This window comes from Anarrhichthys ocellatus, unplaced genomic scaffold (assembly GCF_004355925.1).
Source record: "Anarrhichthys ocellatus isolate YVR2014 unplaced genomic scaffold, GSC_Weel_1.0 scaffold5, whole genome shotgun sequence".
Lineage (NCBI taxonomy): Eukaryota > Metazoa > Chordata > Actinopteri > Perciformes > Anarhichadidae > Anarrhichthys > Anarrhichthys ocellatus.
Window position 1 is genome coordinate 2877967 of NW_022280035.1, and position 24375 is coordinate 2902341.

The 24375-nt window shown below is 43.7% G+C and overlaps 1 protein-coding gene across 1 annotated transcript in view; it reads right to left on the bottom strand.

Moving 5' to 3' along the window:
• The window catches only part of LOC116381889 (cadherin-4-like), a 224017-nt gene that overhangs the window by 41020 nt on the left and 158622 nt on the right, over nucleotides 1-24375 (bottom strand). Inside the window, exon 5 of the mRNA XM_031844384.1 lies at nucleotides 16870-17067. Within this exon, the coding sequence (XP_031700244.1) occupies nucleotides 16870-17067 (198 nt within the window). The remainder of the gene's footprint in view (nucleotides 1-16869; nucleotides 17068-24375) is intronic.

Below are 24375 nucleotides of genomic sequence, written 5' to 3' on the forward strand. Positions count from 1 at the left end.
AGAGAGAGAGAGAGAGAGAGAGAGAGAGAGAGAGAGAGAGAGAGAGCGAGAGAGAGAGAATGAGAGTCATGACTGCATCATCCGGCATCAGAAACCAGACACTGTCTAAATGACCTATTTGTCGACGGATCAAAGCAATTCCCTTCATTACTGACAACTTGTCTGGTTCTTAAGGAGATCTTATCTGTGAGCTTAGCTCCCTTCTGCCAGGCAAAACTGAATCAAATGAGAAATTATCATGGCACCGGGTCTTCGGGGAAAAACAGAGAGGAGGAGATGAAGAGCGGGGAGTGAATAACACAGAGGCGCCGTTGTACCACCACAGTTACTGGGGTGCAGAGGAATTCATGCTCAGTTAGAAATGCATGTTAGCTAACACTTGTATCAAACTACTATTACTTGGATATGTGACTGCAGTGACAGCTGCATGCTGTAGTTATACATGTTTCTATATTTTAACAAGCTGTTCGTATAAAGATCAACACCCCTGTACGCTTCTAATAATTTATCCACCCCATTAGTATACAAGGGTAGAAACAATACAAGAAAAACATTTAAATAACAAGCTTAAACTACAGCACAGCCTCAAAAATGATCAGAGATGATTTATAGTTTGGGATCACTTGTACTACTCTACTGCCGTAGGTTTTGGATGCAGCAGGCACCCACTTTACCCTGCGATCGCAGCACCAAATGTTAGACACATTTAACAACTAGCTAGGGAACATAGTGGAGCCTTCAGCAGCTAAAGAGACGGATATTTCTGCCACGAGTTGGTGGAGATCAAAAGCAGGTATAGCCCATGTGTCTGCTGTAAATAAGCATGATCTCTTTTAAGGCACTATTTATTTATTTTCTTTTGCTTTACATTTTTGGGGAGTAAATAAAAAAAGCAGTATTTAAAAATCTGAAACCAGGATTCCTGCTCTGCCCCTAGCGTAAGCTGAGATAGCTCTGCTCCGGATGTCCCAGTTTGTCTTGGCTGGCTCTTTAAGTGTTTCAAGTTCAAACCTAGGCAACCATGGGCCTCCCTGCTCTGTGTGATACTAAAGCCTGCCTGAGCATATTACCGTTGCACTTGTTTGCCTTTCAGCCCACGCGACTCTCACCCTGGCAGATTAGGCGCTATATGTAAACAAAGAGGAGGAACATGGAGAGGCTTAAGGCTTCAGTATATTCCATTTGAAATACAATTTGGGTTTTTCAGAGACGCCGTCTATGCCAGTATACTCCTTGTGTTTGCAGTTCTGTCCTCAACAGAGGATGGAGGTGCTGTAGAAGCACGTATCTACTCCTTCAAGAGGAGTAGTGAGGATGGAGCTTCAACACATGGTGAAACGACAATCACCTGAAGCTCAATAATAGCAAAACCAATGAGCTGGTGGTGGAGTACCAGAGGAACAGGAGGCCCCCTGACCTGGTTGTCATCAGGGGAGAGGAAGAGAGGAGGATGGACTCATACACGTAGCTTGAGGTCCAAATAAAAAATGAAAGAACTGGACTGGACACTGACAACATGTTCAGACTGTTCTTCCTGAAGAGACTCAGATCAGGTCAACGTGTGTGCAACAGACTCCTGCAGGTCTTCTATCCGTCTGTAGTGCTCTGCTCTCTGTCAAGGCTTGGATGTCGGCCGCTTCAGAAGGCTTGTTGTATCGTGTATTCTGTATTTTTATATGGTCCACATTTCAAACATTAAAGCTTTGCTCTACAGTGGTTTTCTGTAGAATCTATATTTGATTCACAGTATACCTATTCCCTAATCTGCTCTGTAGGCGACCCGACAGGCACATAAATAAAAGAACTGACCAGGTATTTCTGTTCTCTTTCTTTTGTGAGCCGGTCCAAGTATAGGTGTATATTATAGGTTATAACATAATTGAGCTTTCACGTACTTAGAAGCTTTTGAAGTACAGGTATGATTGAAGGTAATCTGCAGTTTAGCATGAATATAGAACCTCAATTACCATATGCAGAGCAGTAAGGTTCCTGGGGCATTGTGGATGAAAAACAATTACCGTAGAAATTATACAATATTTCCATGGGGCTGTACTTTAGATCCTTGTGTATTCGGGAAGTTGGATGGGCCCAATTTAAACGATCTATAGGGCAAAGTCTACAGGATAATGGAGCAAGTGCATTTAGGGGGTGTCCAACTCTACTTTTGCTAGTTAAACGGCTCATAATCTGGGCACAAAGCAAAATGCAAAGTCTTTAGTCTCTTAATTATTTATTTTGGGGCGTAACATGAATCGATCCAGTCATCTCCTCCATTACCTTTAAAAGCCAGGAGCAGCAAATTGGACAAACGGCAAACATAAGCTGTTTTTCTGCTGTTGGAAACCATTCTGCTTGTGCTACCGCCTCCGCAGACTCCCAATCTGCGTTGCTGGGCGTCTCCGTGTGTTTAACAAGCAGAGTGTGTGCTCGTTGTGAGCCCGACTCTGTAGGGGTATCTTACTTTGTTAAAAATGCGCCCTTTAAATAACAGAAAAATACTCTGCTATTGACTTTTCCTGTTGTCTTGGTCAATAGCTCAATCGCTTTCCGATGCCTCAAGACAGCAATGCGTCAGCAATGCGTCAACAATGTGCCGCGTCTCATTTTAAGAGCAACACACCCATGGGTGCACAGATGGGCCTCTCACACAATGTGGGTGCTGTGCATGAAACAGCCCTTAATGTTCAGGACTATTTTGTTATCACGTAGTCCATTTTACTGAAACACATGTATCAGATGTGGCTGACAGTGGTTTCAACATGGAAACAAAGTGACCACATGTTGTTGTTTTTGCCGGGAAAGTGGTGAAATCACAAACCGCAGAAAGACTTGCTGATACAAATACTGTGAGACAGACATTTCCTTGAATCAGTCTGCATTTGGTTACACAAAACCTTCAATTTCAAAGAAAATGTAAAGGAAAGCGTCCTTTCAACTTGAATCACCGTGCAGCTTCGTGCATTACATCTTTCAGACAGCTTCAAACAATTGGGAGGCCGCCTCTGTTTGGAAATAGAATACACCTCCAGTTTTAAGATGAATAAAGGGCCAATATTACTGGAAGGTTTTAAATAAACAAAAAGGGAGATATACATTTAGACCATATATATATATTCTGCATTCTTATGAATGCATATATTGATATTGTGACAAATGCAACTTAGTAAAAACAAAACAGTGCCACGAACTGGAGCAACAAGCTGCTTTGAGTCGGCGGTTGCAGAAAATCATAATCTGTCTTGTGCAGGATCTACACAAACATGAGAAGAAACATACAGACACACACAGGCCTGTCATGAGAGTGCCAATTAGGTGTGTCGTATAGTGCACTGCCGGTACAGAGAGTGACACTGGTTCAGTGAGCAGTAGGACGGCAGAAACAGTCACTCGCAGACAGCGATGTAACAGCAAACCCCCAAAGAGCTGAAAGCCAGGCCTTCCACGGCTCTAAAGCCCAACAAACAGGGAGAGCGACTCCAAACACAAACGCCGACAGGAACAAACGGAGAGATGTGTTCCTTCAACAGTACAGTAAAGCCTAACAGGCCGGCGTGAAATGCAGGTATTGAAGAGAAAGAGCCTCTACAAGAGAAAGGTTTTTAGGTGGCGTTGCATATCACATGCAAACTCCGTCTGTCAAAGACACCTTGTGTGTTTTTCTGTGAGTCAGCAAAGTGTCTGCATTAAAAGCTTTCCTGTAGCCTTTTTAAAACACAGACTTTTGCTCAGGCTTTGATGTTGAGCATTGTGTCTCTTCAAAAGGTAGCACGGGATTGATGTCGAGTATCTCAGTCTGAAGTTGGGATTTTCAAAAAATGTACTAACTAACTTAAAAATGAAAGAGAAACTGCATAACGTCTTGTATTCACAGCTGGGGGACGACTGCATGAACAGACGTACCTGCATGTGTGGATGAAAGACCCTGTTAAATTGGTGAGAATGATGTACGCTTCGCTAGCGGTGTGTCTCTAGGGATGGCGATGTCTGTTGCTTCTTGGTCAACAAGTTAGTCCAGACTGAAATATCTCCAGAATTATTGGATGGTTTGCCATGTAGCTTTGTACCCACATTCATGGTCCCTAGAGCAGAGCTTCCCCCGACTTTTCCTCTAGAACCACCATCAGGTTGACATTTGTGGTTTTGAGTCAAATGTCTCAACCAGCTATTGGATATTAAAAGGATTATCATGAAAACTCAAGTCGAACTAAGTGTGATCTGTAATAACTTTTGGTGATCCATCATTTTCCATCAATTGCGATGTCAGAATTTTGATTCGTCTTATTTTGCGCTTGTTGCTAATCAGCAAATGCTGGTGTGCGAACAAAAAAGCAAGTTGGTGAACATGGTATGCTGTGTTCCTGCTAAACGTCGGCATGTAGGTTGCTCTGCTGAGTCCCAGCTCAGTTGTGTCCTCTCCTGCTCCCTTTAATCACCGCTATTGTGTTTCAACACAGCCAAAGTCATGATTTACAACGCCTGTATTATGCGATCGACTGTATTGACGTTTCAAAATGAATGATCCCAATGTTAGTTAGAAAGTTGTTATTTTAACTCTATACTGCCACACAGCTCCCAGTCATGTATAGACAGTCTTATGACCAAAATGCGAAAATGCCATTTTCAGACTTTCAGTGGGGACGGAGTGGAACAAAAAAAAGATGCTTTTTATGATTTATCCGGCTTAGTGGCCGATGCGAGTGTGTGACAGAGCGTAATGGAGAGATAGCGTGCTTTTGTGACATTTGAATGATAGCTAGAACTGAACGCAGGTGAGATCATTAAAAGACCTTCCTCCACATTAGCAAAAATAACATGGAGTAATGGAAGTTAAGCAGTGAATGACTTTTCCAATTATTGCATGGTGAAAGGAGCCTGGTCTTTAATAGTGCCGGCTTATGGCAAATTAGAGGTGCTATTCTCCCTGGACATAACAATGGAACGACTCGCCCTCCACACTCCCCCCTTCCAGGCAGGGAGAATGAAAATAAGGCAGCCATTGTGGTGGCAGACAAAGAGCGGCCGCACCCCTTAGCTTTGGCTTTGCAGGGTTAGAGTGTGAGGGCTACCGTCTCACTCTCTCTCTCTCTCTTTCATTAGGGGATTGATTAAATTGTGAAATCGGGAGTGTGATGGATGCATGAATGACTTCTCCAGTCGCTCCCCCTGGCTTTGACAAGGACAATATCAAGGACCCCCTGTTACTCCCTTTTCCTCCCTCGTCCCTTCATCCCCAGGAAACCCAATCTGGGTAATTAGAGGAAAGAGTGTTGGCGACTTGTAGGAGGGAGAGGGGTGACAGTGGCACAAAATCTGCTGCTATTGCACTTTCCCCAGCCATTTACCCCCCTCCTCCGACCCCAACACACACACACACACACACACACACACGTACACACTTTTGTACTGTTTTCAAACACCCCTTTCTCCCTCTTCTCCCCGTCCTCATCCCTTTTTTTCTCCCTCTCGCTTTCTAAATCCATCAGGCTGCAGTGAAGGGGAGAAATGCAGACTAGAGGGAAAATGGAGGGAAGAAAGAGCGAGGAGAGTGCGAGTAAGGGGGGGAAAAATGAAAGTGGCTGTGAATTGACTGCATCAGCAAAACTCCGTGGCAGAGCATGAGCCCTTTTGGCTGGGAACCTGGAAACAGGAAGTTCAGAGAAGTTGCCAGGACGTGTTTGACAGGACATCCGCTTCGCAGGATGGATCTATAATTGTGAGAGTTCCCATTCCCCGGACAAGACATGTGACCTTTGTGGGAAAAAAAAAATGGTCTCACATTGTCTTTTTCAATAAAGTCAGTTACATCATTGGATGAACACATTTCCAGTGGACACAGCTGAAGGGCTGTTTGGATGGAAAAGCATACAGAGCCACCCTCCCAAGCCAATGGAGCCAAACACCTCGGGGGTATCATGAGGTAAACAGATGTCTTAGCACCCAGATGTGAGTCGGAAATCGGAGGAGGAAAGGTGTGCAGGTAGAGGCGGGAGCAGCGTGCACGTTTGATGTCCACTGGAAGCGGGACAAAGCGGGGCCGCTCCCTGCCAAGCCATGTCATGCTGCTGCTGGGTGTTTTTGAAAAGTTGCACATTCACGTGTACATGCACACAAACACAAAAACAACCACACACACTGGTGTGCACACACACACACACACACACACACACACACACACACACATGGATGCACTGCAGCCTCTAAGTGTGTGTCAGAATGCTTCCCAGGATGTTCTGGCTCCCACTAACCAAGCGAGGGAGTCTGCTTGGCAAACTCCACCACAGCAAGAGTCCAGCTGTCATGTTGACAAATGGACCTTGGAAGAGTGAAGAGGTGTGTGTGTGTGTGTGTGTGTTTGTGGAGCCATGCATCTGTGTGTATGTGTGTTGCTCGAGCCCAAGCACGTGCATCACCAGGATGACACACAGATGGCTGGTGTGCATTTGTTTTTTTGGGCGGGTTTTCAAAAGCAGCTGGCTTGTCATTCATTGATTGATACAGGTCAGAAAATGGATCACAGACAGCTGAGGTCAGCTTCTGTGAACCTCGCTCTATTCCCGGAAGTCCTCGTGAAAACACTGCTGAAAATACAGAAATGCATCAGCTGCCCCAGCCGCTTGGCTTGACGCTGAGTCCTCTCTAAAGTGAGGACCCAGACTACGTAGCAACCAGAACAAATCACCACATATAAAGAAGCGTTTTGCACGGCCTCAGATGAACCATAACACTGTCCCCAGTTTGCCGCGATTTCAAGCGCTGTGCAAAGGAAGCTATGCATCACCCTAGTTTTATGAACAATGTGGGATGCTAAAGCTTTTATAGAGCGCTAGGAAATGTTCCTTTTCTCCTAAAAACGAAGAGCAAGTAAAAATGTGTACACAGCATCAGGGAGTGTTGGCCAGAAATACTCATAAGCGAGAAGCAATGAGCAAAAAAACCTGCAAAGTTAAAAGAACGAGTTCTAAAATAACGGCAACTTTTCATCCGGTGCTAAACTGGTTATCTGGAGAGCTGTTTCATCTGGAGATGCAGCATTTCATTGCACTGTGAGGCATTTTATTACACATGTGCACAGCGGTGATGTATGCTTGCTTGCATGTGTGTTTGTCTGTGCTCCTCCGTGTGTGTGTGTGTGTGTGTGTGTTAGGGCTTTCACCAGCATACAAAAACATGATCACCCCATGACAGTTTTCATTATACTTGCATGAAAAGATTGTGTCTGAGGCCTTTCATTTTAAATGACAAAGTAAATAGGATAAGATTATTCTGGTGCAGGCCTGGATTTTGATTTTTACCTCAGAGGAAAGAAAGCGCCAAAGAGAGGGAAATGGAAAAATACAAGCACATTAAGTGAGATTTGAATTTTACATCACATGACATCCAAAAGCGCTTCGATTCAATTCAATCTTACGACTAAGGACCCCCCCCCCCCCTCGCAATTACTCTTTTCTTCCATTTGCTTTAAAGGCTGTTGCTTTGTGTGTGAATCAGATTTAATTTGGTAGGTCTGTCTCTCAGGTAAACATTACTGAGCACAGGTGGCAGGAAAGTATTACCCGATGGGACGACCGCCATGCATTGCATCTCTTTCTTCTTCGCTGTCTGTCTTTCTGCATGATTTCCTCTGTACCTACTTCTCTCTGCGGTCATTCTGTCTGTCTGCCTGCCAGCGACATGTCCTTTCTATTTGACCGACCTTCTCATTTCACCAGCAATCACTGCCACCCTCGGTCCCTCCAGCTTCATCACTGGTCCCCAGCTCCCTGAGCCCGCCCGCCCCGCCTTCCGAATACCGTTCTTCCAATTTCACTGCACATTATTTTTTCATGTCTTGAGAGGAAAAGAGATTCTTGGCTCTCCTTCACCCTACTGATCCACAGGGTCGCCGAGGCCAACCTCCAGGGGACCAGACAGAGGCTGTTTGTTAAGCTGTTATTTATCTCCTTCATAAAGTCCTCCTCATCTCCTATTAAAGAGCCCAGAACTGTTGCCCTTGACTCACACATAACTCTTGTGTCTTTTGGTGAGATGATTTACTGTTTAATTTAACACCAACGGAACCCAGGAGGGAGCCTGCCTGATGTCATATCAGAGAGGAATGTGTTGGGAGGGGATTTGTGAACATGTGTATGTGTTTATCTCTATGTGTGTGTGTGCATCTGTGCCTGTGTGAGTGAGTGGGTGGCTGAGCCAATTTGATTTTTTTTTTGTAGTTTGTTTTGTTACTGTAAAGCCTAAGACGTAGCAGCTCTGGGGTTGGTGTGCGCAACAAGGCCACGACTTAATCTGTCTCTTTAAAAAAACAAGACCGTAGCGGAGAACGCCTGATGAACATGTTTACCGGGTCTTCACGCCACTAATTTCAAAATAATGAGATATTAAACAGTGAAAATTACATTTCAGTCTCACTTCCCTGAACACAACAGGAAACAAAGGGCAAATGCTCTTGACAAATATCTAAATGTAGTAACAATTAGTTTTTCTTGTCAATACCAGGAGATGGTAAGAGACTCCATTTCCTGGGGCTGATAAATGCAATTATATTGATCTCACTAATTTAATTAGAGGAAAGGAATTAATAAGGTATTTGTTATATGCCAAGACGAGACTACAGTATAAAGAGTGGGGGAGTCTGGCTTTTAGGGAACGAGTGGATCGTTGTGGAGAAAAGAGAATCAGAAACAAAGCGTACAGATATTGAGCTGTCCATGAAGCCATCCCCTTCCTATTCCATGATCGCCCTCGATCACCTCCTTGCGTGCGGCACTAATGTGCCCACACATGCTCATCTTTTCTCTTAGAGACCTGAGTCACACGCTATGCAGAAGAAGGTCAAATTGCTTTTACGTTCAAATGTTTCATTAATGATTTGACTTGTCAAAAAAAGACAGGAGCGAGCATGTTCCTCTATCACAAAGACTCCATTAGCAAGAGTAACAATGTAAAGCACTCCCAACTTCTTCTGGTGCTTTACTCCTGACATCAGAAGTCTGGCTATCCAGCCTCCCGTAGCGGTCACTAGAGCAGACTTTCTGTTCTTTAAATAAATGAACAGTCATATCCGAATACTTCTATTTTATGCTTGCATGAGCCAGGGGTGATGACCTTGTGCATGAATAGAAGAGGTAATATCTGAGATTATGGGATCTTATTGTCATTTTACTGTGAACAAGACAAATTATCTACAGCCACGCTAGCGGCTCCGTGAGACTGAACTTAAGCAGAGTGATGCTTTGAGCTCAACGCAACACATTGCAGTTTAGCGCGTTACCACGAATAGAATGTCTTTAAAATGTTTATATTATTATTAAAATTTTCATATGATTGTGAAGCAAAAAAAAAAAAAAGGTTAAGGGATCACCAAAGTTATTACAATACATCTTATGGGTTCTGTAAATGTTCATGGCAATCCAGCCGATAGATGTAGAGGAACTGCACACTTAAACTGGTTGTAAAATTCTGCATTTCATGGCTGAAAATGGCTCCAAACACAATCTATAGAGATAGAGATAGAGATAGAGTCATGAGATAAATGAATGTCAACACCCTCTAATCACGGAAGTGGGCTCGGTTTGTTATCTGAGGCCCAGCTCCACTTTTTTTGCATATTCAAAATGATGCAGTGGGTGGACTTAGGCTCAGACCTGGGGGGGAAGTTACACTTCGACTAAAATCCTAGAATGTTGACTGCTGCTGGTGGCGCTAGAGTAAAAGTCAGGGGATCAGCAAAGTCAGTAGGCTTCATCCGCTGGGGATCACAAATCGCTGTATCACATTACAAGGCTATTTTCAAGATATTTTAGCCAGGACAAGAATGTTGACTGCTGCTGGTGGCGCTAGAGATATTTAGTCAGGACAAAAATGGTGGACCTACCGACCAACCGGCCAAACAACATTGCCACCCATGGAGCAGTGGAGCTAGCACGGCTTTAAAAGACAGTATCAGTAAGTATCAAACTGAACATTTGACCGAATGATTTGCAACGTCTCCAAACAGGGGTTGCTTGTGCTGATAGAAAACTCGCAGCTGGGGTTAAGTAAGGAAATACCTTGTGTGAGTTCTTCAGGAGAGGGAAAATCAAACAAAAAGCCAAGACTTTAAACTGGCCACGATGTGTTAGAGTAAAACAAAGAGCAAATGAGATGCCGACCCAACTGTTTGCGCTCTTCCCCCAGAGTACTCCTTTTTTTCCTCCCTCTTCATACTTTATAGGAGGTCCACCCAGATCTGAAAGAAGTTTATTGTGTCTTTCTTTTCTTCCCCGGCTTGATTGTGCTTATGTAGTAGGTGTGTGAAGTGAGCGTATGTGTGTTGTACGCCTGCCAAGAAAAAGGACCTTAACAGTGCACAAGAAGACGGAAAGAATACAAGACGAAACATAGCCCCGAACAAAATATGCTTGAATACATATACAGCAGTGCACATCCTGTACAGTTCATGTGTTTGATAGACTTAGTGTGACCACACATTTCAGTGTTTTCACAGCCTGAATTCATTAAGCCCAGAAAAATGAGTTCTGTGCAGCTCAACATTGGTAAAGCGTTCCATATGGGCAGCAAAGCGGTTCCCTAGGGACCGAGCTCTGGATCGGACTGTGATCCTTAAATACTTGCATCCCAATGTTCGCCGTCCTGCGGTTTCTCTGGCGGACTAGGTTGAAAAAAGAAAACAACAAGATGGTATCCTGTTTTTCTGCCTCAGCATTTTCTTCTCTTTGTTCAGGGATAAAGCAGAAATGCGACCAAACAAAACCCCCAAACAATGAGCATATATAAAAGGCAACAACAAGACACGTGCACTTTGCTGATCCTTTGTTTGCTGCCTGCGTAGGACAAGTAATTTCTCTCTGCTTTGCTTATGCATGTGTATGTTTGTTTGCGATTGAGTGAGTGTGCTTGTGAGCGTGTATCTCAGCAGGAGGGAGTGGAAGAGGAGACTGGAGCGTTGCGGTGCTGGTGTTGGCTGGGTTGAGGGTAACTCAAGGGAAGAGGCCGTGAACGGCAATTCTCCGGGAAGTCTATCAGACCTAAACACAAACACAGACGTGCCTCTAATCCTGGTCTAGCCCTACATTCCCCTTCTCGCTCCTTTTCTTTTCTTTTTGTTGCTTTCTCGCATTATACCCACCCGCCTTTTGTCTCCCCCTCAAAATTCTCCAATGCAATCATCTCCAGCTCACTTGTACAGTACTTTTGCTGTACAAGTTGCTTTTTGTCCCTCCTTTTCTTTCAGATTGTTTTTTTTTTTTTGTGTCTCTCTTTTCTCTGTCTTTGTGTTTTTGTTGTCGCCGTGTTTGTCAGTGAAGCAGAGCAGTCATTAATCATTGGTAAACGTATGCAGAGACGCCTCAGGAAAACGCTTTTCTCAACGCGCTCCACGGAGAGAGATGCAGAAACTGGAGCACAGGTGCTGCAGCGGGTACAGTAAACACCGCCAGATGCACTGCAACGCACATCAAATCAGACACAAATGTCGGTGTTTTGCGAGCAGTTTAACATTCGGGCTCTGTTTTATTAGACATATTTTCTAAAGCGACTACCAAGAAATAAATTGCCTACAACAAATTACTGGTACAAACGACATGTCAATAAAAGTGCAGGATATGAAATGAACCTCTTTCTCTTCATATCAGTCAATAAAGGGCTGGAGACAAGTACCCATTTATTTGTCTTATTCTCTTTATGGTGTTGCTGTCAATAATGCCCTGTGATTATTGAGGGATGCAGCCACACTTTGTTGAAATATCTGTCTTCTCTGTCTCAAGGACAGCCGGCAGACAAAAAAGACAAGACTTAAAAGAAAAATGTTCTTCCACAAAACATATTCTCCAATACAACATTTCCACATCTCCTTTTCCCAGATCCCAAAAGTCTTGTCTCTCGACAACACGTTTCAGGAGAGAAGAGAAGCTGAACAGAGGATCCTAAACTTTTGTAACAGCCTTCCCCCGTTCCATCAGATCGGCTTTTATAAATGCTCTCTGTTAGCCTCCAGTTTGGTTTATTTTGGTTGTGTGCTCTATTTCTTGTCTATGTATCATGCATACGTATGTATAAGTGTATGTATGTCTATTTGTTTTTGTATGCGTGTATTTCCTCCTACATGTGAAGCACTTTGTCACTGTGTGTTTTAAAATGTGTTCTATGGCACATCCTAATTATTCTATAAGTAAAATTATTAGAGAGGAGACTGAGGACAAGGACAAAAATGCTGCAGTGGATTAATAACTGAAGAAAATAGATGGATGAAAGGAGGCTAATGCGGTGGAGAAATAATTGCTGTACCTACTCTACATCTGTTCATCAAATATGACGCTACAGCCAGTATCCTTCCAGCCTTGTTTACAATGAAGAAAACGGAGGGAATTAGCTTGCCTGGCTGGCTCCGTCCAAAGGGAACAACACCTGCCAAACAGCTCTTCTATATATATCTATAGCTTGTTAATCAACACGGGAGATCTTGATTGTTTAGTGACGTGGTATTGGTGTGCGGGGCACATCCTAATGCAAGGTTACACGCACCTTTACATCGTAACACATGGTCGAGCCGGGGTGAGCGGGGTTAATTGTGACACGGTTCAAAGAATGTGTGAGAAGAGATGTTTCTGTGTGTTGTTGCCAGGGATGTGGATAGCGGCCAATCCATCAGAGGAGTGTTTGTAGCTGCAGTGCTGACCGAGGCTTTTTCGATGGCTGTCTACCTTGTGAAGAAAAATACATTTGTCTTCGTTTGACCCACAGTCTCTTGTCAATATTTGGCTATTTTTTTTGACGTGTGTATATATACTCCATCTATCTACATCCATTGATAATAGACCAACAGATGGATGGAAGGATAAATAGTCCTGTATGGATACCCAACCATTCACGATATAGATGGAAAAATAGTCTCTACTTATAGCATACAGATGGAATTGAATTGAATGTATTGCATTCAAACAGACATTTTTATTAAGTGTTGCAGCTAAACACTATTTGTTACGTATCGATGGGCTCAGTTGTAACATAAAAGTTCTGCCACTGACGGTGCAATTGTACCAGACCGGTAGAAGCAAACTTCACGTCTTCATTTGTTAAAGAGATATGTATGTTGCTTGTATAAAAACAAGAGTGATCTAAATCAAATATTTTTTTAAATGACTAAACCATAATGGGTTGTGGCCCGCTCTCCCCTAAACCCCTGATGTCAGTCCTGATGCTAAGCTAGTCATCTTTGGCTGTAGCTTCATATTTAAAGGAAAGATATAACAGTGGCGTCACTTGTATCATCTAACTCTCACTGATAAAACGAATAAGCACATTTCCCAAAAGTATTCCTATAAATGTTGAATAATCAAAAATTGTACACCAATGTTATCTGTGTTAACTGACAGATGCAGTGTTTAAAAACTTCTCTTTTCAACGACCGGCCAAAACCACATCACCCCCCCCCCCATTCCCGTTATTATCACACAAACAAGAGTCAGCGAACAGCAGAATGAAGAATGCATTTCACTGGACAAACATTTATTCATACCTCGTCTTGCTCCTCGGCTAAATTGTTGTTTCATCAGGGTTTTGTTCATTTTTTCTGCTGACGGCTGTTCTAATAGAGGGTTAAGGGAGTCGGGTGGTGGTGGTGGTGGTGTGGGGGTGGCTACGTTGAGTCTTTATTTACCCGAGCAGAAGAAATCGATGCCTCTCTGCCGTAGGAGAAGTGTGCGGATCAATGGGAGGTTTCAAAAAGCCTCTGTGAAAAATCAATGTCCCTTACATGCTATTGATGGCTGTTTGGCCGCAGAAGACAGAGAACGACAACGAACACCTGTTTATTGTGAAAAATGACTCACACCGCTTTTTATTTTCAGTCTTTCTGGGTCTTTTCCTCTCTTTACTTTCTCGAAAACAGTCTTGCTCAACATAGCTGTCTTTGAAAGACTTTAGTTGTCTTTCTGTTAAAAGTTGTGCACCACTCACACCTATGTATTGTAAGCAGAGATGAGCAGGGTCTCTGTTTCAGTGCATGTGCTAAAGCAACTTGGTGGACTAGTTTTAAAGCAGCAGACTAATTTTTACTACTTTACTCATTCATTTTACTCCGTTACATTTGGATACATTCATTGCACTACTTTTATTAAACTGTTTTATGCATGTGTGCACATTATGTTAAGAGGCTGGTGGTCTGCTGATGCCAGGTCTTACTCACTATCGCTCTGCCTACTACTTGAGCTTTTCAAGCGCAGCACTGCTGTCCATCATCTGGGAGGACAAAAAAAACAATGGAACATCTGTGATGCTAATGGCAAGCTACATCCAGTGCAGCTCTCTGACACTAGAGGCTGATGAGGTCTAATATTAAGCCCCGGAGTTACAGCATGCGCACGACACCGCTTGGCGTACAGTGGAAGAGTGTGAAGCAATTATTTCAGAGCCGCTATTAATAAAGAAGCAGTCAATAACATGTCGTTGAGCTCCGACACCATCAAGGCTTTAGAGAGCAGTGGGAGTACAGTCCTGCCAAGACTTTACCTAAGCAGTCAACATTCCCCTCGAGCCATGTCAGGCTGCGAGCTCACAGGCCAGTCAGCGGGGCCGTCTGTCCTGACACCTGCCCGATCCTGTGGCGGCCTGATCAAAGTGACAGTGCTGCAGACACGCGGAGATACAGGTGAGGGCTGCTGTCACCGGGCCTGTCCAACCGATGGCAACTTGGTCAGGGCAGAGAGAAAAGCGGCAGGACGGCGGGGAAGTCCGCTGCCTGCATGTCACTCAGTGCTGCGCCGGATGACAGAACAGCCCATTAGCAAAGGGACTGACTTCACAGGCCATTAGGGGAGGCATCACACAGCCACGGCACACAGAGCACTGAGTAATGGCACAGTTGGAGGGAGACAAGAGAGGAGATGAGAGACCCCAAGCTCTGTTGCAACATGCTCCTTATAAAGCTTGAAATTGTTATTAACACGTTAAATGACGTTGAATTAGAGTGAAAAATATATATGACTTAGCATGGATTTTTTGTTGTTGTTGTTTTGACTGAGATTTGACTGACGGAAATGAAACATAAGCAAACTATTCTCAAAGGAGGACTAAAGAGGTTGCAATAGTGGACTAAACGTATAAACAATAAGTATGGCAAAAATCATTCCCATGCCATCCAACACCCTGGAGCCGTCTCCTTGTTAAAATCTCTCTAGTTCTCAGTATGGCCCTGCATGCCCTCCGGTCATCATTAAGGAGAAAGACGGGAGCCTGAGAGGCCAACAGAGGCATCAACACGCATCACTTCTCCACTGCTCCGAACGCTCCACTCTCAGCAATCCACCAGCCCCAGACAGACTTATTTACTGCACAAAGTGGATTGTGTTTGGCTGCACACTATACTTCCAAATGTGCCTTTGATACCCCCTCTCTTTCTCCCTGCCTCCCTCACTCTCTGACTCTGACCAGCTCATGGAAACAGCAGAACTGTCCGACCGCTTTGTGACGTAGCACCACTGAAGTGCTCGGCGGGGCGGAGATGAGAGTGCCACACTCTGCCTATCCGGCTCCAAAAACAAAGACTTACAAACTCTCGGCTCTTTGATTGATAGTTTTGTTTCACTGTGAAGAAAAGGATCATAAAAAAAAAAAAAAAAGAAAAAAAGTATCTTCAAGCAGCTCCCCGGGCTTTTCCCTGGGGATTGGATAAAACCCGGTAGAAAAACAAAGAACAGAAACAAAAGAAGAAGAAAAAATGCTTCTTTTGCACAATTTAAGACCCAAAAGAGATAAACTGTGAGAGTTTTGTAAACAGCGAGAAATAGCTGATGGCTAGATATCCCAGATGAAGTCAGAAGGAAAGTGGGTGCAGGGAGTGAAGCAGTGGTCTCCTGCAATGATGCTTTTTGATGAATTACTGCACACACCACAAGCTTAAGAGTCTAGAGCTTTGCTATGAGAGAGACAAACTGCGCATTCTGTTGTGACAGAATCTCTGAATTTTAAGCACTCTGCGGCTCGAGCCTTTGCACAACAAGCCATTTACACAAACCTTGATTTATTCATGTTTCTTTTTCTTCTCAGACAGGCTTGCACAGACTCGACCTCCAGAGCTCACCGTGTTGTGTTTATATTTTGCACTTATCAAAACTAGCAGTTTTGCAGGAATCTAATATGCAGCGATGGGAGTCAGTTGTTGTTGGCACGTACAAATCTCGGCTCCTAAATGAGGACGGGTTTATTGAATAACGATTAGCCACCAGCAGCTGAGGTGTTACTATTTGTGTATTCCCGGTTCTTGAGACGAGGATGCAGTTTATTGTTGCATGTCTTCACCTCTGATTCATCTAAGTTTACAGCATCATGTCCTCACTGGGGCTTCGGGGATGAACTACCGTCTAGCTCTTTTTGGGGCCTGGAAATATCAGCTTTTCATACTTTCTCTTTATGTGTCACAGGAGACTCAGAATTACAGCTTCAGTGAAGATTCTGTGACAAATCGTATTGTTATAAAAGGAGCCATGAAAATAGTGAGTGAACTTCGGGCAACCTTTCTGAAATAGCCCGATAAAGGAAAAGAGGGGAAATAATCACTCTTTTCATTGTGCACCCAGTGGACGTCACACGGTGGGAGAGTGGAGCTGCTTAGCTGTTTTGGAGCCTGCCCTGTGCCTGATGGGAAAACTCCTCAAGGGCCAATGAGGGCTGTATAAATAGCTTAAGATTTTGTGGTTATAATTACACCAGGGGAACACAACATAGTCATATGTGAGGACGTGGAGAACAAACTGTTATTTACCCCCCCCACCCCACCCCCACCAATCAGTGGGTTAGCCATGAAGTGGCCTCGAGAAATCCCAGCTGTATAATCAGAACAAATCAGTGACGCGGCACATCAGAACTGTCACTTACGCTGACGAGCATCTGAGGGAACGGTCCTCGAGAATTCTCTGCCACATTGATTGGTGGGATCACCCAGTCCCTCTTCTGCCTCCGTAGACCCCTGGAGCTGTTCGGGCTGGAACCGGAGAACATGATGACAGGAGGCGGTGCCTGGGACGCCTCCTTCCTCTCCTTTCCCTCTGCAACCTTCCCCTCTTCCTCTGTGACCTTTAAGACAAGACAACACGCGGCTTTATTTAGAAGGCTGGACATGCTGTTAATGATAACAGTAGCTGATGTGACGCCCGAAGCAGAAGTTCACAGGACAGTGAGAAAAAACATTTCAGTCATGTTCATCAGGTTAAACAGATTAAAGTCTTTCTGACCTGTTGATTCCCGTGAATTCTTTTGTCATTGTGTGGCTATTGTGCATCTGTGATTTGTTTCTTGAACCAACAGTAATTCTGTCATCACTATAGCTGAAGAGAATGCATGATGTTGCTATGGAAACAGAGTGCTCTGATTCACCCTTTCATTCACTCACTCACTCTCTCGCTGACTCAACAACTTACATGTTCGCAAACAGTTAGTCTCTCTGCTAATTGGTTATTAAAAAGCTTGGCAACCAGAACAACCTTCATTGCTCAGACACTCAGTGTGTAGTGTGTGTAGAGTACTTTACAACAATGACTCTGTACAGTGTACTGTCAGAGCTAAATGTGGCAGGTGCATAAGTGTGAACATACTTAAAGGATTCAGAAATACGACGCAGAGCCTTTGTGACAACATTATACAGGACACGGGAGTCATTAAACGTGTGGATTCTTTGACAAACCAAATGTGCATTTAGTTTGCCAAAAGCTACCTTGATGCAGCATACTTTGAATGTTAGCACTTGTGAATAACCTGCAAGTGTTTTCCAAAACCCATCATCATCAGAAGGGAGAAAAAGGGAGAAATTGCATCATATACTGTGTTGGGATTTAGTTCATTTTTTTTTAATCCATGTTTTGGCTCTCATTAATAAGTCTATTAAATCTGTGTCACAAATGCCTGAAATAATAAAAAAAAAGGATGCTCTAACAAAAGTAGAATCTAAATGAATATATATATGTATTTAATAGACTGTTTATTGTGTGCAATGATGCTGAATAGGATATTTTCAAAATTGGCCAAGAGTTGAACAAAAGGCATATAATTGATGTTTTAATTATTTTACCATATTAGGTGAAGCTACACAGCAATTAGGAAATTCATTAGAGTGAGAAATATAAATGCAATTTAAACCGTACATGTTCTCTTAGCAAGCCTGCCTATTATTAATCACTTTGTCTGTTTGCTCTCATGTGGTTGATCAGTAGTGAACTGTGATATTTACAAAATCATGAAACATACTGTCTGCAGTGCGCCCTAATAAGCAACAAAAACTATGTTCTAAATGTTAAGTATCTTGTCTGGTTCATTTGTGTCTTCATGCAGCAGGCCCGAGCACGACGGAGCACACACATGTGAAGTCTCTGTGAAGGGTTTGTGTCTGAGGGTTTGTATGTGCGCATATATGTGGACGAGACCATAAACTATGGATTTTGTCAACAGCAGGTATAAAAAGCCCATTATCTCATACAGTATTCTGCCATCATACATTTCCCTCTAAGGCTCCCCCCCTGCAGGCGGAGAGAAATGACCATCACAAACCTGTCTTTTTGAAAGATGCTCAAATAAGGTACTTGAAAGGAGCCAATTTTCAATCTCCTCATGAACATTAACTCACCCATGAGTCAGAGGGCCTACATCACATGCCGAAGCTATCAGACGTACCACCTATACTAAATTAATGACCTCATGCGGAAATGCTGCAAAACACATGGGCGGTAAACTGCATAGACTCTGCTTCCTTCCAAAGTGGGTTTCGAAGCAAACACCAGTCATTGAAAATACAGTAAAAGGCCTTTAATTGTGTACCCCAGGGCTAGTTAGTGCAGCCGAGAGCGAATAATCGATTTGCTTCTAAATTCAAGCACATATTGGCGCGTCAGTGTCAAGGTTACATATAGGCTCCACCATCTCAAGGCTTACTTTTTAACTACCACATGCTGAGTGTCCCGGGGGCTACAGTAGACGTGCTGTATATAAGTGATATAAAGGTTATAATAAATTGGCAATCTGGAGAGTTGTCCAACAGTAAGTTTACCAACATATCACAGGGTTACAAGCCAGTGAAAACGTCAAGAATTCAGTCACAAACATGACTGCCGGAGCTGTGCATCAGTTGTACTCGCTGTCTCAATCTCCTGAGCTATCCCTTGCACCCCCCCCCCCCTTGCCCTTCTCTCGCAGTGTTATTGTTTTTCTCCGTCTCTCCTCCCAGTCAGTGGGTCTTGACAGCTTGTCTCAATAACAGTGATTCCTCGAGCACTGAGCTGCGTTAGGCTGATGATGCACCAGCAGGTAAAGCAGCGGCACGGAGCCTCACCCACCAAGAGCCTCGTACCACCAGGCCCCAACACATGTCATTCATTCAGCTTGTATTCATACAAGGTGGTCCCAATGACAATGATAGCAGTTCATGCTTTGCTGCAAGGTGTGCTCTGTAAACACAGGGCTACAAATGCAAAAAAGCAAAACTTGATCGTTAAAATGTATGAAACTGAATATGAAACATAGAAGTAGAAAGGGTTAAAAAGGGCATCCAGCCAGCTTTAATACAATTAGAAAATGATATATAGTATTTATAAATACATGGCTGCAAATGTAAATGTGAATCAAGATTAGTATGATGTTCCAGCACCTAGTTCTCGCAGGTAAATAATAAAAAAAATAAATTGACTTATGGGTAAGGCTAAAAAGAAATTAGATGCAGTCGAGCCGGGTCTGCTGTTTACATCTTTACCAGCAAAATCTTAAGCAATCATGAATATTGTGATTGGACATCTGTTTAGCCTTAAGGCGTCTTTTCCTGCTGGCCAAGGGACTTTATAGTCAACGTATTTGATTATGTGTCTGCTTGTGCGTCAAATAGTCTTGGAAGTGATTCATACGGTAGATATATATACGTAACTGTGACTAAACCACACAGGTTTTTGATGAAAAGCTGGGTAAGGGTAGCGCTCAAACTGAAGACTCTAGAAGCCCCCCTGGTGGAGCCGCGCACCCTAACGGTACGGTTTTACACAAAGAGAAGAGGCGGTGATGTGGGGGGGACAGTTGGAAACCACACACTAGATGATAGAGAAACAAAACTGTTCAGTTTCATTACAGTAAAGTTAACAGCGCATGCAGGCAGAGAGTGGAAAATATACAGTACATGATTGCTCCATGTGTGGGTTTTCATGTCAGAGTACAAGAAAAATCTGGTCTCGTGAATTTGGGAGCATAAGAGAAAGAGGTTCAATCATCAGACCTTTACATAATAATAGAGTAGTGGATTTAACACCTCTTCAAATTCTCCATTTCATATTACTTCTGTGCAATATGTAGCCTTACAGTGCCTCCCCAGCAGTTGACATTTGAGAATAAAAATAAAATACAACACAGGCGCAGGCTACAGTGTTTGGAAGATGGCAATGGCTTCTGGCACATATTGAAAGTGTAGGGGTCCTGCACAATGCAGTCTATAAAAAGTGTTCTCTCTTTATCTCTCTCTGTTTGTTCTTGCCTGGTCAACGTCCCTCAGAGGTTCGGCTTGTATCTGCCAGCGGAAACAATGCTTTCAAGGCTGACTTCATTAGATGGACGCCCAAGAGAAAAGCTTTTAAGGCTGCTTTAAAGAAAATGTGTCAGGTAACCTGGCATATGGTGCGTATGCGTTTGTGTGGGTGGGTAGGGGTGTGGGGGTTGGGGGGCGGGGACATGGGCTAAGTTGTCATGTTTGGTTTCATCAACCAGGCGCTACATTTCAGACATCATGTACTGTGCGATCCAGGGCACCTTCAGTAAAAGTGCAGAAGGAGCAGTGGCGTAAATACAGGCAGTGTGGTTGCACTGGGGCCCCGTGGAGGCAGCGGGCCCTCCGCCAACGTGTTGTGCAGAGCGCGAGCCCTTCCAAATGATTCAGAAAAAAAACCCAAACAAAAACATGCCCGTGTTCAAAGAAGAGTTGAATCAATTAAAAAATGGTGTCGTTTGCGGCACCCTCGAAAAGGCAAACCCATCTCTGTAATGGTTTTAATTTTTTTGGCCACTTGGGTGCAGCAGAAATGAGCTGACGTATTATTACCTTTTAAGGAGATAAGATTAATAATGTAATCTTTTTACATGTTGGGCAGACACGAAGCCACCTGAGCATTCATTCGGTCATGTTTATGTGCCCCCCTAATAAGCATTCATTCTCCTTTTAGCTCTGCTTGGGTCTCCACAAAGTCCAAAAGGAAATATCTGGCCCTTTAGTTGCACAATGCTCCACTACGTTCAACCAGCTAGTCGCTGTTCTGTTTGGTACCGGGCGATGGGCCAAGTAGCATATGGTGGGTATATAGGAGACAACAGCTGCCTGCATCTGGAAACAATGCGAATTAGAGCCGTGAGGCTGAACCAAAACAGTAAATTTGTGGTGTGTACAACCAAAAAATGCTTCAGATCAAGGTGATAATTCTCTGTGGGTCACTACAGGAGCCACCTTTCACATACACTACGTCATTTGATACATTGTGAATGTAGAAATATTGCCTATAGTTGCTTTAAATTAATTTACTGTAATAAACTGGTGTAGAAAGTAAATTAGAAGTTGACCAAAAAAAAACTTGATCTTTGGTGGTGAGATTGTTTTGTCATCTACTAATTCTAGGGTCAAGAATGAACTTTCAATCTCAATGTTTAATTTAACAGCTTACAAAAAATGATTGATGTTGAAATATGATTAATCAGAGTCGAGTAAAATACAAAAATGGGTAAGCTTAAATAAAATGTGAACTCATAACAGAATACAGCATGTTAAAATTATTTCTGTCTCCAACTATTAGTTGAGCAGCAGCTCCTCTTTTGGCCACTAGAGGAGCTAAAACCCCTGAAAGAGACACAAACTAGATCAGAGTCTCAACCTGTGCAGCTTGCTCTCATGCTCACGGCCCAAAAAGCACCAACTCTCCACCCTCCTCCTCCTCCTCCTCTTGCACACATGTCACCGTATTCTATGTGCGCTGTACTGTGTGACAAGTTCACTGGAACATGCACATGATCCTTTGCATTCAGTCCATATTCAGAGGGTCCATCGTCTGCCAAGCGCAAAAATGCCTGTGTGCACAAACAGGGTTTGTCAGCAGTGTGGGATGAAACAGATGTGAGCTGGGTCTGGGCAAATGTATTCTTTTTCTTCAGCGAGAGGAAGGCTTAGTGGCATTGACTGCAGGGGATGGTTGCCCCACATCCCACCAGTGCAGCGTGGAGAGGCAGAGGTGGGGCGAGACATGTTGGAATGGGATGGAATGAGGGGGTGGGGGTTGACAGAAACAGATGTGGCTACCCCATCCCCTCCCCTTGCCTAAAGAAGTCATGCTCCAAATCCTTTTATCTACACGTTCTAACAGGTACTAGTGAGTTCCCAGAGGAGAGTTGTAGAATGAAAAAGATAGAGGGAGGAGAAAAAAACAAAAGAAAACAGAGACAGAGAGAAAGATAGAGAAAGGGCTGTGCCCATCACTGCTGCACAAGGCTTAAGTGGGCTTTTCTCTTGCCATGGTGTAATTCTGATCAAACCCTGCAGCTCTGATTCACTCGTTGCTATTCACACTCACACAGTGAGAGAGAAAGTACAGGAAGGTGATGAAATCGATTAAAAAAAAAAACAGGTTAAGCGGAGATGTCGGCGCACTTATTCAAACGTATTATGAAAGATGGAGGAAAAGGAGCAGAAGCAAACCGTCAGAAGTTTTCACGACAGCTTCACGGATTCTAGAGACATGAATGTGTGATGTCCCTCGATCCAGCAGATACAATCTATAGGCTCCAATGACAAGACGCTTTATGCTCCAAACAAAGACACAACCACACACGGCAATTAAAAGCATATGCAACATTTGCATAATTCACACTTGATTCGACATATCTCTCTCACAAAATAAAAAAAAGCACAAACAACATCCATGCGCACACACATGACACACACTAACGCTATGTGCACAGGAGTCACTGAGTGTGAAATGGATGCGGGCCCCCCAGCCCTGGTGCCTTAGCCAGCTGGCAGTGGTCCCAGCTCTTCCCCCTCCATGCCACTGCCTCCCCAAAACCCTGCGCGCTTTGATATCAGCCAGCCCCTGGCTACCCAGACATCTGGAAGTTATTATTCAACAGAGCACGCCACAAAGCACCATTTCCATAATGAAACATCACATTTTGTTTCAGCGCCCTGCTTCCTTGCTCGCGCTCGTATTTGTTCGAACGTGTGACGTATTTCCGACCTCTGGCCCCGTCTCGCACTCTAGCTGTTCGCGACTCCTCCGGATCTTCGTATTAGTTGACTCACTGGACTTTGAAGAGCCTATCATTTGCCCTTTAACACGTTGTTTCGTACTGAAGCTCAGTCGCACCACACTAACCAGTGAATCATCTGGAGTGGCTACAAAAGCATGAGGATGAAGCCACAGCGACATACTGGTACATCCTTTGTTGGTCAATGTTCCACTCCGCCTCCCTGTTTGTCTCCGTGATTGTATTGCTGACTGTGAGCCATCATTTCTTTGTTTGTCTGGCCATGCACACCACAAAGACTCAGCTGAAAGCTTCTGGTTTTGAATAGTTTGAATAGCTCTCAAAATACTTAAAAAAGTTAAGCTATTAGAAGAGTCAGACAGGTTCAGTCATTTCAACTAACTGGCGTCAGAAGGGTTTTTCGTTGATTTGATTTTCATCTTCTGCTTACAGTACACACACATACATCTAAAGATCACCGTTTACATATCTGACTCATGTGTGTGAGGGTGTTTAGCACTGCAATAAAGTGCAAATTCAAATCAGAGTTTAATTAAGTCCCAAAATTTGCATCTTTCTGTGAATTTATTTTGTTCCCCCTGTAATGACAGGGGCAGCAAAAAACACTCTACGAACACAACACTGACATATCGACTACTTTAAAGTTGATGCGGTTAACTTGGTACCAAACGGTTACCTATTCATACATCCAGCACATGCGGAGGAACATCAGCATGCATCTGGAGCCGTGTTTGTGGCCACTTGATGAATGGAAGTCCAACATTCACTCTCCGTCATGCTGCGTTTTATACTCCACCACCTCCTGAGAAATATATCTGTCTCTTCAGCTGCTACACGCTCCACTACGTTCACCAGCTCGTCGCCAACTTTGTTCTGGTTGCTGGTGCTGGCCAGGTAGTGTATAATGGGTTTTTAAGAGCTTTCTTCACTGACCGGCACGATGACAGCAGTGAGACCGCATCGAAACAATGAGCAGAAAACAAGCATTCCGGCTCTGTAGAACTGAGGGGAACTGCAGTGCCGACACTGCAATTCTGTGAGCTGTCAATAAAATACGTCATCATGAACCTATTGATTTTACCTGCTTCCAGCGTTAAAGTTGTCAATTACGTT